The following is a 15,291-nucleotide window of genomic DNA, read 5'->3' as shown; positions in this document are numbered from 1 at the left end:
ATGTTTGTAATATGTAATGGAAAAGGTCAATAAGTCATTAGCTTCAATTGACGGCGATAGACGTCCAATCCATTAGAACTGAGAGGGCTGGGAGAGAATGTACAAATGTTTATTTGCTGTCAGTACTCACAGTTTAAATGGATTGGTCATCATTTCTAATTTCGTTTCGGAGCTGAAGGATTAAATATAAGCCATATGCTATCTATTATCATTAAATTTTGAGATGATGAAGTCAAAGGTCACGAAGGTCAGAACTAGTTCAAGATAACTCGAGAATGAAGAAAAGGATTGGTATCAAATTTGCAGTATGGGTATGTAATAGTGCTTCAACGATTAATTGATTAACTCGAGTATTCGATTAGAAAAAAAATATTTGAATTAAATTTTGTTGCTTCGAGTATTCGTTTGTTTAAAGTTGTGCTGTAATGGTTTATTTTGAAAGTGTTTGCGTTTAGTTTTGTTGATTAGGGTAGGCACACCGCCCTCTGGTCTGCCTCTTTTCACATGGCTGAATCCAACTGCTCCCAGTTAAGACCAACGTAAGCTAAGTTTTTGTTTTAGCTAATGTTTTTAATGCTTTCATAATTTAGTTTATAGGTATATTTAGCCGTTTTTTGTGGGAATATGTGTCTGAACCATATGTTAAGAGCATTGTAAAAAAACCTTTTATAGCATTTAGGCTAGCTGACTTTTTCAATGGAAGTTTGCCAATTGTTCTTATGTTGTACATAGATCCTCATTTTTTAAAAAAAATTATACCGTTTGAGACTAAGCTCAGGTATTTTAATTTTTCATGTTCCTTATCCGATTACTCGATTATTCGAACTAACTAGTCCAACGATTAATCGACTACTAAAATATTCGATAGCTGTAGCCCTAGTATGTAATATGAAACAGAAGAAGTGATTGACTTTTGGGTAATAAGGTCAAAGGTCACATGAGTCAGAAATATGCTTGTGATCAAGATAACTCAAGAAAGAATAAAGGGATTCAATCATCATAATCAAACTTGCTGGATGTTGGTAATATGTAATGGAAGAGGTAATTAAGTCATTAGCTTCTATTGATGGAGATAGATGTCCAATCCATTAGAACTGAGAGGGCTGGCAGAGAATGTAAAAATGTTTATTTGCTGTCAGCGCTCACAGTTTAAATGTATTGGACATCATTTCTAATTTCGCTTCAGAGCTGAATGATTAAAAAAAAAAGGCTATATATGTGTATATATATATATATATATATATATATATATATATATATATATATGCTATCTATTATCGTTACATTTGGGGATAATGAAGTCAAAGGTCAAAGAGGTCAGAACTAGATTTGTGTTCAACATAACTCAAGCATGAAGAAAGGGATTGCTATCAAATCTGCAGGGTATGTTTTATATGGCGATTACATTTTTGGGTAATGAGGTCAAAGGTCACATAGGTCAGAAAAGGAATTTTGTGATGTTTTAGTAACAGATTAGCATATTTTACTCAAATTTGCAGGGTAGGTTACATGATGAGAGGACAAAGAGAGATTACATTTTGGAGCATGAAGGAAAAGGTCCACTCTACTAAATATCCCAATGATTTGAATTTGGCTGCTTAGGCGGAGGTATGCTCTCTAATTGTGCTCCTCTAATTGTTTAACACTTTTTAACCTTTTGTAGTGAGGATCGTGTCATCGAGCACTACAAGAAGCTCAGCGGGCAGTCCAGAGGGCAAGCTATCGTAAAGTGAGTCTTCAACCTACTTTAGCGCACTTAGCCTGGTTCGCTATGAGTCTCTCACGAGTTGTCCATCACGTTTCCTCAGCTACATGAGCATTGTGGAGTCCCTGCCCACATATGGAGTACATTACTACGCTGTAAAGGTACAATTTTACTACCCTGCCTTCTTTTTTTCCCTCTCCAACGTTGTGTTGTTTTTCATTCTGGACTTAAAGCCGGCAGCGCGGAGACCTAATGGCACTTTGGGCGAGCTGGGATTTAGTTTGTCTTATTTATCTTGCTGTCAAAGCCTTCACGCGCATGCTAACGTGATGTTTTAATTGTTGTTTTGTCTCAGGATAAGCAGGGGATCCCCTGGTGGCTGGGACTCAGCTATAAAGGCATTTTTCAGTACGACCATCAGGACAAAGTCAAGCCCAGAAAGGTGAGATCGCCTGAGAAAACAAGTTTTGAGGTGTCAGTGCCATCAAAGTTTGGGCAATGAATGAATTTCAGTACATTGTGTGAAACTGTCAAAACTAAGTACAATGATTTGCAAGTATGTTAAGTTGAATTCACAGTAAAGAGTAAAAGTTACTTGTTATTTGTGATAGAAGACAAACCATGGTCTACAATTACATATGGACCAGTGTTATTTTTGGCAGCCCTTTTAATTTTCGTCTTGGTCTTTTGGACAATAATGCTTACCGTGTTTTCCGCACTATAAGGCGCATTGGGGTATAAGACGTACCTTCAATCAATGGATTTAAAACTGTTTTCATATATTGGTGCACTACAATATAAGGTGCAGCAGCAGTAGTAGTAGTAGTAGTAGTAGTAGTAGTGGTTGGGGTTGCTATAGATAAGATATATTCCTCCAAACTTGAATGAAAAATTCTAAGATATGCACGATATAGATAGGCATCATCATAAAAACATACTGTCTAAATGAGAAGAAATTTAAATGGAAATTCACTTAGGCTTTAGCTTGCTAGCTTAGATATATCGATTTTGAATTTGAAAAAATAAAAAATTTCTAATTCCAAAGGGTTCTGTTAATGCACGTGTGAAACTCATGGGGTTTGGTACCTTTAGCAAGTCTAAGAACCACTGTTGTAGTATCTACAAGAACAACGCCAACTTGGCGATTGTTCACACTTAGCAGGAAAACGGTACGTTACTGCATTTTCAAAGAATTCTACCCACCTGGACGCCACGAACTTACGTAAAAAAACTAGAGTTTAAAAGGACGCTCGCCGTTAGCATTAGCCTCATGCTAAGGTGAACACGAATGCTATGCTAATACCACAAGTTACAGTTAGTGTGTGATGATCACTCAAGACAGACCTTTCAAGGCTAAACCAACATTGGATATTCTCTCTGGCCAAGATAAGAAAACAAATCTTGTGCATCTGTGCAAGTCTGGAGAATATTGAGCAGCAGCACATCACATGAGTGACACGACCCAGACACTGCCAAAATGCAGTTGACGTACTCCACATACATTATGAAAATGTCACACATTCCGAACGTATGACAGAAACTATGTATCATGTTCTTCTTGTCGTCGTCTCGCAAGATGAAAACTGGCATTCATCTCGTCCACGTTTTTAGCTTGTCATCATCACGAAAACATTGTTCGTCGACGCAAAATTTTCATTATTGTCATTGTTGACGAAAACAACACTGGTAGAGACTGTATAACACTAAAAGTAAAGTTTTCCAATATCATCTGCGAGCTGATTATATCGATAAAAGCATTTTAAAAAGAGATCAGATAAAATCAATATCGGTTTTTCATGATCACTTTTGGGCCAATATGCATGTTGCCTTCAAAGTGGATGTAGAAACCTTTTGCTTTTGTACAAGGGCTGGTCACAGTTTAGCACAGCAGTTCTGCTTATTGACCATCAGTGTTGTTAATAACGGCGTTACAATATAACGGCGTTATTTTTTTCAGTAATGAGTAATCTAATTAATTACTTTTCTCATCTTGGCAACGCCGTTACCGATACTGAGGCGGGAAAGGCGTGCGTTACTATGTGTTACTAAGTTGGTTGAATAAAAAAAGTCTGAGAGAGACGGACTCACGGAGACGAGAGAGCAGAGCAGGAGAGGGGAAGAAGGCGTTGCAAACGCGATGCTAGGTGGCTCCATTAATACCTGACTGTAGCCATAGCCGACAAACTACGCCCACATGATACGATAGATATCGCATAATATAGAACTAGATACAAATGACAGACACGGCTGCATTGGCAACATTTTTAAGGACTACATGCGTTAGTAAACAGCCGCCATCTTAAAGCAGTAGACCTCTCAGGAAGGGTCTGATGTAGAGATCCTTCTTAGCGAACTTTTTTTTTTTTTTTTTAATCTAAAATGCTCCTAAATCGGCAAAATCTTGACTTAAATCTATCTTTAAATGATGAAACAGTTTTAAAACTTACACATGTTGAAAGTAGACAGAAGGGATCTAATGCAATAACAGGAGCAATTTTAACAACTTTAACGGTTGATTCAAAACTTTAAATGACTTCCACACATAGCAAAGGTTCCCATCTAGTTATCGCAATACCCTTGTGTCTAGTTAAATGGAGGGTAAAGAATTGGGCTAGGGCCAATTGTCCCCAAAACCCTTTAAACTTCACATTGAGTGACCTGTTTTTTTTTGGTTTTGTTTTTTTTTTGAGAAAAAAAAACAAAACAAAAAAACATGAAAATTATCACTAGTTACTTTGCCAAGTAACTAATTACTCTTACATTCAGGTAACTGAGTTACTAACGCAATTACTTTTGGGGAGAAGTAATTTGTAACTGTAATTAATTACTTTTTTAAAGTAAAATTAACAACACTGTTGACCATTAGATGTCTCCAAACTAAGATGCTTGGGATTTCTTATGTCAGCATACCATTTGCATTCATGGTGCAAAAATTAAATAAACATTCATGAATTAAAGCATTCAGTGGGGCATCACAATACAAATATCTGTATCGGTTTGATCTCAGAATCGGAAAATATCGGAATATTGGTTTAAAAGTCATTATTGGACAGCTCTACTTAAAAGTAGCGCTGCAACGATTAATCGATTGACTCTAGTATTCGATTAGAAAAAAATATTCAAATTCAATTTTGTTGCTTCGAGTATTCGTTTAATTAAAGTGGCGTTGTAATGGTTTATTTTGAAAGTGTTTGCATTTAGTTTAATTGATTAGGGTGGATACACTGCCTTCTGGTATGCCTCTTTTCACTGCTCCCTGTTAAGACCAACTTAAGCTAAGTTTTTCTTTGAGCTAATGTTTTTTAATGCATTCATAATTTAGTTTATTGGTATATTTAGCCGTTTTTTTTTTGTGGGAATATGTGTCTGAAACATTTGTTCAGAGCATTGTGAAAAAACTAGCATTTTATAGCATTTAAGCTAGCAGACTTTTTCTATGTAAGTTAGCCAATTGTTCTTTTTGTTGTACATAATTTAAAAAAAAAAAATTATACTGTTTGAGGCTCAGCTCAGGCATTTAAATTTTTCATGTTCCTTTTTCGATTACTCGATTATTCGAACTAACTGGTCCATCGATTAATCGAATACTAAACTATTCGATAGCTGCAGCCCTACTTAAAAGTAACTTCACGTTGGAGTATATACTGTATACGTATATCTATATATAGATATATAGATATCTACATATACATATATGGATTCCATTGAAATAAACTGGATTTGTACAGGAATGTAGTAGTAATAATAGTAGTAGAAGTAGTAAAGTAGTAAAGCGTTTGTTTAATATCATCCAATAAAAGATTTCCCATTTTGGACATTTTTCAAACTGTCTCGCAGTCTTCCTGTGTGACTAAATGGTCACGACTCATTTTTTCCCTGTCAGTGAGTCAGCTCATCGTGTTAGGGAAGAACATTGACATTACTTCACAGATGTCTGGAGATGTTTGACATCCTAAGCTCTCTCTCCACTTAATCAGTTGAACATGTTCAGCAACCCCTTTTGCCTTTCTCACGACTGTTTTGTCTCCTCTAACTTTGTGTTAATGGTTTTTAACACCATCAGTGTGAACAAACGAGCAAAATTGCACACACACTCACAGGAAATGGACCGAGCTCTGAACTCTCCATCCCAATACATCCGGTCTACTGCAGTTTTCCTGTTTGGTAGTGATTCAGCTGTTTTTATCTAAGGAACAGTAGCCGGAAAGCTTAATGAGGATTATGTTTAAATTGTATGAGGGATAACTTGCTAAGTATCAAAACTGACCACCCGCGCGCTTGTTATTCGATCGCTGCAATGCCTTACAGTAGGGTGACCATATTTTGATTTCCAAAAAAGAGGACACTCAGCCAGGTCTCAAGATACTTGAATTTAGGGCTGCAGCTATCGAATATTTTAGTAATCGAGTAAACGACTGAAAATTCTATCGATTAATCGAGTAATCGGATAAAACATTTTTTTTTAGGTAAAGAGCAATTATAAATATAGTAGGGCTGTCGAACGATTAAAATTTTTAATCGAGTTAATTACAGCTTAAAAATTAATTAATCGTAATTAATTGCAATTAATCGCAATTCAAACCATCTATAAAATATGCCCAATTTTTCTGTAAATTATATATATATTCTGTAAAATAAATTGTTGGAATGGAAAGATAAGACACAAGATGGATATATACATTCAACATACGGTATATAAGGACTGTAGTGGGCATTTCACTCTACTGTCATTTAAATCTGTCTATGCTGTCCTCACTCCGAAGCGTCTACTTTTTCCAAAGCTAGACAGCTAGTGAACGACGCCTTAATAATCAGACTTCTTCCTTTTTCATCTGATTTATTAATAAAATAGCCTCAAACCATTGTCCTCTTTAGACCGTCATAAAACTACAAAAAAAAAAGTACACAAGCATTGCATTAGCAACAACGTTAGCTTAGCACGCTATACAGGTTCACTAAACATAAACAAAAAGCGTCTCATACAAAAAAATATAACATTTCGCTTACTAACATAAAATGTACATTCTTTACAACAACCATACTTACGGACAAATCTTGTCCAAGGATCATATAAGCACAACATAACAACGTAAGCGTCAGCCCGAGACGTCGTGCAGCCATATTGAACTGGCAAGAAAAAAATAAACCATGTCGCAAAGCGACCACAAGAGTTCGCTGTTAGACAGCACAAAAGCCTTGCTGTAAAACTTACCAAAAGGCAGAATACTGTCTCAGCGGGACATGTGCGTTAATTGCGTCAAATATTTTAATGTGATTAATTTTAAAAAATTAATTACCGCGCGTTAACGCGATAATTTTGACAGCCCTAAAATATACATGAGAAAAAAAGACATTTAATCCAATATTTAACTATTTTCAGTCAATCAATGTCTTTATTTTCGATGTACATTGTTGAAAACAGCCAACATTTGCATCTAAGATGTGACTAGAAAAAAAAAATTCACTGCTTTCATTAAAAAAACTTCTAGATCTTATCAACAAAAAAAAAACAACATATTTCTTACCTAAAAATGTAATTACGCTTGAGAACACACATCACTTGAAAGCTACGTTTTTCCCACGTGTTTCAATTCAATTTCCATTTGTGTCAAGCTATTTTTAAGTTCTAGTTAAGTTTTAAGTTAGTCTAAACTGTAAGTACTGATAGGATCTTGAGTTTTTGCAGTGTTCAAAATAAATGTATGCTACCTGCTGTATTGGAGCACATTAGGGACCAGTGCAACTTGTTTTATTCAGCAATGACTACTGAGCTAAAACTGACAGTTAGCTTTATTATGTTTTAATACACCCTCATCACTCTACAGCGCTGTGTTTTTACAGATTAAATAAAGCCTGTATGTAAGACACGTTAGCAACGCATCGACAGTGGTCATAATCAATAGAAACCTAGCCCTCCGAAGGGCTAACGTTACGTGAGCGAGTGACAGTAACGCTATATTTATTAGTGCTGAGAAGTCTACTGCTTAAAGATGGCGGCTGTTGACTAACGCTGCCCAGACGCGGCCGAGTCTGTCATTTCGCATCTAGTTCTAAACGCATGCTATATCTATGAGACGCCTCGGACATTAGCTGGGACCACACTAGCATCATGCGGGCGTAGTTTTTAGCAACGTTGGCATAGTTTGTAGTGGCTGTCGTCTGCAGTAAGTTTTTTTTAAATTATTTTATTGCTTCTTCTTCTATGCACGTGACGTCAGCGGGTTGTCCCGCATTAAAAGTAGTCCGGGCAAAAAGTGATGCTTAGAGCTGGCAAAATTAAACGATTCCTCGAGGTGGACTAAATTACGTGGATCAGTTTTTAAACTCGAGTTGCTCGAGTATTCGTTTCAGCTCTACTTGAATTTTACTCCCAAGTTCATTCAAAGATGCTTATATCACTTTAATATATTTAAAGTGTGCCGCTCACTCTGGATGGAAAAATGCAGTTTGAGAAAAAAGGGGAAAAAAAACCTAACCCTAACCCTATATATATATATATATATATATATATATATATATATATATATATATATATAGAATGAAGACCTATGTAAATGCAGTCCAGTCAATACACATACACACAGTAGGCTATGTGCCAACTAAACATTTTTATGAATTACTATCACGACAATTGTCCTTGACGAATTGTTGTTCCCATTCAATTGATATTCTCATTCGATGTTCTAGATTGCGCACAAACAATAACCAAAATAAACTGACAAACAATTCAACCAGCATGTTTCCAAACGTAGCAGTTCAAAACTACGTTTCCCATAATGCCTAGTGCTGTTTAGCTTACTGATAGCTCGCTGAAATCAAACTTTGCTATAAAAGTTTAATCATCGGCAGCGCAACGATGCAACACCAATCGGGATTTTACAGTCAGAGCTCCGACAGAAGTCAACAGTTGCCTTTATATACGTATTTATTGTAAAAATCTTAACAACTGGGCAGGCGTTGTGGCCAAATCGTCAACCCAGTAGATGGCGGTAATGCCTCATGATATATGGGTAAACTGCCTTTTTTGTGGTGCATTATTGGTCAGAACTTTGTTAAAAAAAATAACCCCAAAAAACTGTGATTATAATGGGACCATGGACACAAGGCATCAAAAGCCACTCACAACTGGGTGATTCTCATTAAATCTATGCATTACGGTTATGAATCACATTTACAACAGTTAGCTTAAATGCTATGATGAATTGCATTTAAACTTAACTATGAACAATATCAATAAAAGGCCATACAATCTTACCATGTAGCCCTCTTTTGTCTTACCCTCTTTGTAGTGCATTACGGGTCAGAATAACTTTATTTAAAACAGAATAATTAAAACACGGTGATTACGACGGGACCATGAACATCACAGTGTAACAGTAATGAAATCTGCATGCTAGGACACAAAATTTCCCTTAAATATTTTTTATACAAAGTAGAAAATCATTATAGCTTATCATTAGGGTTGTTCTGATCATGTCTTTTTGCTCCCGATCCGATCCCGATTGTTTTAGTTTGAGTATCTGCCGATCCCGATATTTCCCGATCCGATTGCTTTTTTTTTTTGCTCCCGATTCAATTCCAATTATTCCCATAATTTTTCCCGATCATATACATTTTGGCAATGCATTAAGAAAAAAATGAATAAAACTCGGACGAATATATACATTCAACATACAGTACATATGTACTGTATTACAGTATATACAGTATATACAGTACATAAGTACTGTATTTGTTTATTATGACAATAAATCCTCAAGATGGCATTTTCATTATTAACATTCTTTCTGTGAGAGGGATCCACGGATAGAAAGACTTGTAATTCTTAAAGGATAAATGTGACTTTGTATATTGTGACTAAATATTGCCATTTAGTGTATTTGTTGAGCTTTCAGTAAATGATACTGTAGCCAGTACTTCTGCCCAAATGCATGATGGGAAGTGCAACCATGACTGTGCGTCGTGGTACCAATTGATATATCTTCTCTGCATTGGGAAATAACATAGGGTGTTAAGAAAAAGATCAATTACTACCCTTCTTCCCCACATTGTTTCCCACAATTGTTCTAATCGTTGGGAGAGGGATTGTAAGGCTTTAGCCATCTTAAAAAAGGCTCCGAAGGCTGCCAAAATTCACTCTACTTATTTTACGCTGCCTTTTAGCGCTATATACTGTATGGGTAAAACGGCGCCATTATGGATTGAACGCGACAATGCGTGAGTGGGTCGTGCAGCACATGCGTTAATTGCAGTAAATATTGTAATTAGAAAACGATTTAATTTAAAAAAAATATATATATATAAAAAAAGGCATGTCCGATATTTTTTTGCCGATTCCGATACTTTGAAAATGACGTGATCGGACCCAATCGATCGGGATGCCGATTGATCGGGACATCTGTACTTATCATAATTCGACATAATTAAACAGATTTATATATTTCCTATGAAATTAATTGAATATGATGCTGTATTGAGGTGGAAACATCAGGACTTTTCGTAGAGGCATCACAGGAATAAATTTACAACTCTAAAATCAGTTCAAAAACATTTTGTTATCGGCCCATTATAGAATATAACAATCTTTCAACTAAAAATGAACTATTTCAAGTTTTCATGACTATTTACCTAAACTATATCTAAAAGCAAGGGCGTAGGTTTGCATAGAGACAGTAGGGAAATAACACTACCAACTTTTCAGGATGCAGATGCAGGATGCAGAACCTTATTTGCATTATATCATGAGTTCAGTTATATAGGTCATTTAGATTGTCTTCCCATATGTTGAAAGGATAGCATTGACTCTACCATTATTAGGTGAATTATTTTCACGATGTTTAGACTTACATTGACCCATTTTCACTTGCTGAATTTGCCGGTCCATTTTTTCCCCCCTCAAACGCACATTTGATTGGCTGATGACTTGACTAGGGTGGCCGAGAGGTGTCAGGCGAAATGCAAAGTCCAAACACTTTGCAAATAGAAAAAAGCACGGACCCAAATTACAAACGCTTTGCAAAAGAAAAAAGCACGAATGCAAACTGCCACAACACGATCCCCAATTCCTAAAGCGCGACTGCAAATTGGCAAAAGCACGAACCCCAATTGCCACAACACGACAGCAAATGGCTCGCAGCACGAATGGAAACTGCCACAACACGATCCCCAATTCCTAAACCGCGATTGCAAATTGGCAAAAGCACGAATCCCAACTGCCACAACACGATAGCAAATAGCTCGTAGCACAACAGCAAACTGCTCACAGCACAGCAGCAAAATCACGCAACACAACGGCAAGAGAATGACCCGGACGTTTAAAAAAAGAAAAAAAAAATGACGACACTTTATAGACACCCCCATCAGAGGCAATTTTATATAAAAATGATGTCAATTGTTTGTGCTGCAACGGTTTTGTTGATACAGTATTATGCGTTTATAGAAATATTAATTTCGAGTGGTGATGTCACTCGTAGCTTTTCCTCAGTTTTGCTCCCGCAGCTAATGGAGCGTACCAACTCTCTCAATAACAGAGGGGTGTCATAATAACTAGCACGATCATAACACAAATTCGGGTCCATTTTGCAGTAAATTGGGGGGCTTGAGATATTGATTTAGAGTGATGACGTCCCTCTAAGCCCCTCATTTAATGCAAAATGGTTCCGAAGTGGTGCCATCCGTTTGTGTTAGTTGTTAGGACACCCCTCGGTTATTGAGAGAGTTGGTACTCTTCATTAAAATAACAAAGGGAGAGAGTTGGTACACTCCATTAACATAACATAACAGAGGGGTGTCTAACAAGTAGCACAAATGAATGGCACAAATTCGGAACCATTTTGCAGTAAATGAGGGGCTTAGAGGGACATCATCACTCGAAACTAATATCTCAAGCCCGCAATTTACCGCAAAATGGACCCGATTTTGTGTTATGATCATGCTAGTTATTATGACACCCCTCTGTTATTGAGAGAGTTGGTACGCTCCATTAGCTGCGGGAGCAAAGCTAAGAAAAAGCTACGAGTGACGTCCCCACTCGAAATTAATATCTCAATAAAATCATAATACTGTATCTACAAAACCGTTGCAGCACAAACGATTAACATCATTTTTACATAAATTTGCGTCTGATGGGGGGGGGGCAACTTTACGGAGGCCCGTAGAGATGGTCACAAAGCACATATAGCAATATACAAAGTGACGTCTTTTTTATTTTTATTATTTTTTAACTTCTGGGTCATCGTCTTTGCAATTGTCTTGCGAGCCTTTTGCGGTCATGCTGCGAGCCATTTGCTGTCGTGTTGTGGCAACTGGCGTTCGTGCTTTTGCCAATTTGCAATCGCGCTTTAGGAATTGGGGATCGTGTTGTGGCAATTTGCATTCGTGCTGCGAGCCATTTGCTGCCGTGTTGTGGCAATTGGGGTTCGTGCTTTTGCCAATTTGCGATCGCGCTTTAGGAATTGGGGATCGTGTTGTGGCAGTTTGCATTCGTGCTTTTCTTCTTTTGCAAAGCGTTTGCAATTGGGGTTCGTGCTTTTTCTATTTGCAAAGTGTTTGGACTTTGCTTTTTGCCTGACACCTCTCGGCCACCGTACTTGACCACCCCTTGACCACCCCACCATACAACATGCCGCCTTGTCATCCACCTTCGAAGATGAGGAATATTACAAGTTTTTTTTGGAGCCATTAGCAGCCACTGTATGTAATGTAAAAAGACGTCAATGTTGTGGAGGTGAGGAACACACCACTATTTTTCCACAGAAAGTTGACCTTTATCAGAATTATCATAACATTGATCTGTGTGAATTTCCCGAACTCTAGTAGGAAGTTGCGTTGAGAGAAATATCCTCTGTATGTGTGTCTACTGTTACTGTTACAAATAATAATATTTACTTAATTTAAGTGGAATAATCGGACGTATTAATCTGTTAAATAGTCTTTAACACTCAAAACAAAATGGAGAAAATTATTCAGCTAGATTTAAGAAAAATGATCAGATTTATTTTGCATTAATCGTCTAGCATATCAATTAATTAGATTCATATCCGTGAGAAATGTAGCCCTGACCCCTGTTCACCAAATCTGTTTGCTCTTGTTAATGTCCCGTCCCCAGCAAAAAGTGTACATGCAGGTTGTGCTGTTATATCCTCCCTACCAATATTGAGACCAAACCTACATCCTTGTCTAAAAGACGTAGCTTAGATTACCTTCACGAGAATAACCAAACTGCAGTTTTAGCTGCTTTCTCGAATGAAATCACTGTTTAAGATGTCATAAAAGCAAATAATAGTATCAAAATCTCAGTTTGGCTTAATGTTTCTTACAAAAAAAGTCTAAATATCTCTTGCTGAAAAGTTAAGAGATCTTTGACTATTGATGCTAATGCTAATGTCTCTCAGTTTCCACTGTTTTCAAACTCCAAAAACAAATTGGCTTGTTTTTCCCCACTTACAAAGATTAGGGGAAAAAACAAAAACTGTCTCGACTGACTAAATTCCACCGGACACAGTTTTTGTCAGAGGAAATAGAGTGTGAAGTATTCGCAGGAAGACGCCTCACTAAAAGAGAGGAAGAGCAAATTGTCAGTCGAGCGTAGCACTTCCAGTACTAACTGACTCATACTGTCATCGCCTGCTAGCTACCGAAAGGCTGATTCAGTTAGCCAACACTTCAGCGTGAGCTAATTTGCAGTGACTTTCCCACAATTCCAAGTGTAACTATTTGAAATGTTCATTTATAAGCTGCTGACTAACTTTACCGTCTAATTGCTAGCACTTTTCTTTACTCTGCGGTTATAAAATCCTGTTGTTATATTGGGATGTGAAAGTTAGCACAACTCACCGCAGACCACACGCACGTAGCTTAAGCTAACACATGCATCATTAGCCAGACAGGTCTGTCGAGTGACTCGGGGCATATCATATGATTTCATTTTGGGGTGTACCCACCCACTCGCTGGACTGCAAAGACGCATCCAGCCGGTTCCCATTAGTTTTTCCAGATATGTCATCCTTCCAAAATGGCACGCTCCCATGCAAACAACAGGAAGGAGTGAATGGGCTTTGCCTTGACGACGGCTGGATTCATCAGAACCCCACCCGCGTGGACGTAACATTGCGGTCCAGCTGGAGAAAAGAATAACCAAGCCCAGGCTATTTAAAAACCATTCTTCTCTTAAGTAAAAGGCCTTTACTCTCTATCAGATCTGACCTTTACAATAAGAAACACTCAGGATACGAACACCCGATTGTTAAAGAATATCTCACCGAGTCTGCGTGTCGCGGATTTAAGATTTATCGCATACATGTGCGCCGCTTCGGCTTACTTCCTGGCATATGTCGACATGAAAGTACAAACATCCCGTGCCTGAACGCAATTTAAAATACTCTTATCGGCATCATTACAGTCAACGCTAGCACGGTCACTCACTCTCTGACTGTGACCTGCAATATTTAGCACCATGCTACATTAGCGCGTCACAGGCTGTCGAGAAAGGGGTCTGATAAGAAAGCACGGAAAGTAATGTAAACAGCACTAACATTGCAGGCAGGAACTTTGTAGCACTGTGCTAACGGTTTCTTTCATAGACTTCTTAACTATTGACCTGACACTTGGTCATTCTTTGCATCATGCTTCACTATAGGAGGCCAAGTATCATTTAGTACCGTATTGGCCCGAATATAAGATGGTGTTTTTTGCACTGAAATAAGACTGAAAAAGTGGGGGTTGTCTTATATTCGCGGTCGAGACATTATACCCATTCACGACGCTAGATGGCGCCAGATATCATTGAAGGGATGTTCTGTCATGACAGATCTCAGCTACTCTTAAGTTTAACTAGTTTGCATTATTGTATAGCAATGTTATTCCTTATTCAGATTTGTTTCAAGACTACAGTTATAGTTAGACTTCACTTTGATGGTTAATGCAGTTATTGCAATTTTGTTGTTTTATCACAATGGATTGGCTTATTTACATTTCAAAAACCAGAAGCCATTCATTTACGAATGTGATTGCACTTTAGTTTACATATTTGATTGTTCAGATATTAAGATTTGAATGAGGCAAAATAACATGCTTTTTCTCTCAACTATATTGTTATAATCATTTGTTTCAGATGTACTGTAATTATTTTCTGTATAGAAATTAATTTGGTGTTCAAAAAGTTTTTTTTCAAACTTGAGTCTTGAAAAAGAGGGGGTTGTCTTATAATTAGGGTTGTTCCGATCATGTTTTTTTTGCTCCCGATTCGATCCCGATCGTTTTAGTTTGAGTATCTGCCGATCCCGATATTTCCTGATCCGATTGCTTTTTTTTGCTCCTGATTCAATTCCAATCATTCCCGATAATTTTTCCCAATCATATACATTTTGGCAATGCATTAAGAAAAAAATGAATAAAACTCGGACGAATATATACATTCAACATACAGTACATAAGTACTGTATTTGTTTATTATGACAATAAATCCTCAAGATGGCATTTACATTATTAACATTCTTTCTGTGAGAGGGATCCACGGATAGAAAGACTTGTGACTTTGTATATTGTGACTAAATATTGCCATCTAGTGTATTTGTTGAGCTTTCAGT

At 37.2% G+C, this 15,291-nt stretch overlaps 1 protein-coding gene across 12 annotated transcripts in view; it reads left to right on the top strand.

Moving 5' to 3' along the window:
• frmd4a (FERM domain containing 4A) overlaps positions 1-15,291 on the top strand; it is a 362,265-nt gene that overhangs the window by 306,413 nt on the left and 40,561 nt on the right. For all 12 annotated transcript variants that reach the window (XM_057835974.1, XM_057835965.1, XM_057835964.1 and 9 more), the window contains 3 exons: positions 1,664-1,729; positions 1,809-1,866; positions 2,061-2,147. In XM_057835974.1, coding sequence (XP_057691957.1) covers positions 1,664-1,729; positions 1,809-1,866; positions 2,061-2,147 — 211 coding nt within the window. The remainder of the gene's footprint in view (positions 1-1,663; positions 1,730-1,808; positions 1,867-2,060; positions 2,148-15,291) is intronic.

Source organism: Corythoichthys intestinalis, chromosome 5 (assembly GCF_030265065.1).
Source record: "Corythoichthys intestinalis isolate RoL2023-P3 chromosome 5, ASM3026506v1, whole genome shotgun sequence".
In the NCBI taxonomy this organism is placed as follows: domain Eukaryota; kingdom Metazoa; phylum Chordata; class Actinopteri; order Syngnathiformes; family Syngnathidae; genus Corythoichthys; species Corythoichthys intestinalis.
The sequence above is the reverse complement of the archived record's forward strand: the minus strand, read 5'-3'. Positions and strand labels throughout refer to the sequence as shown.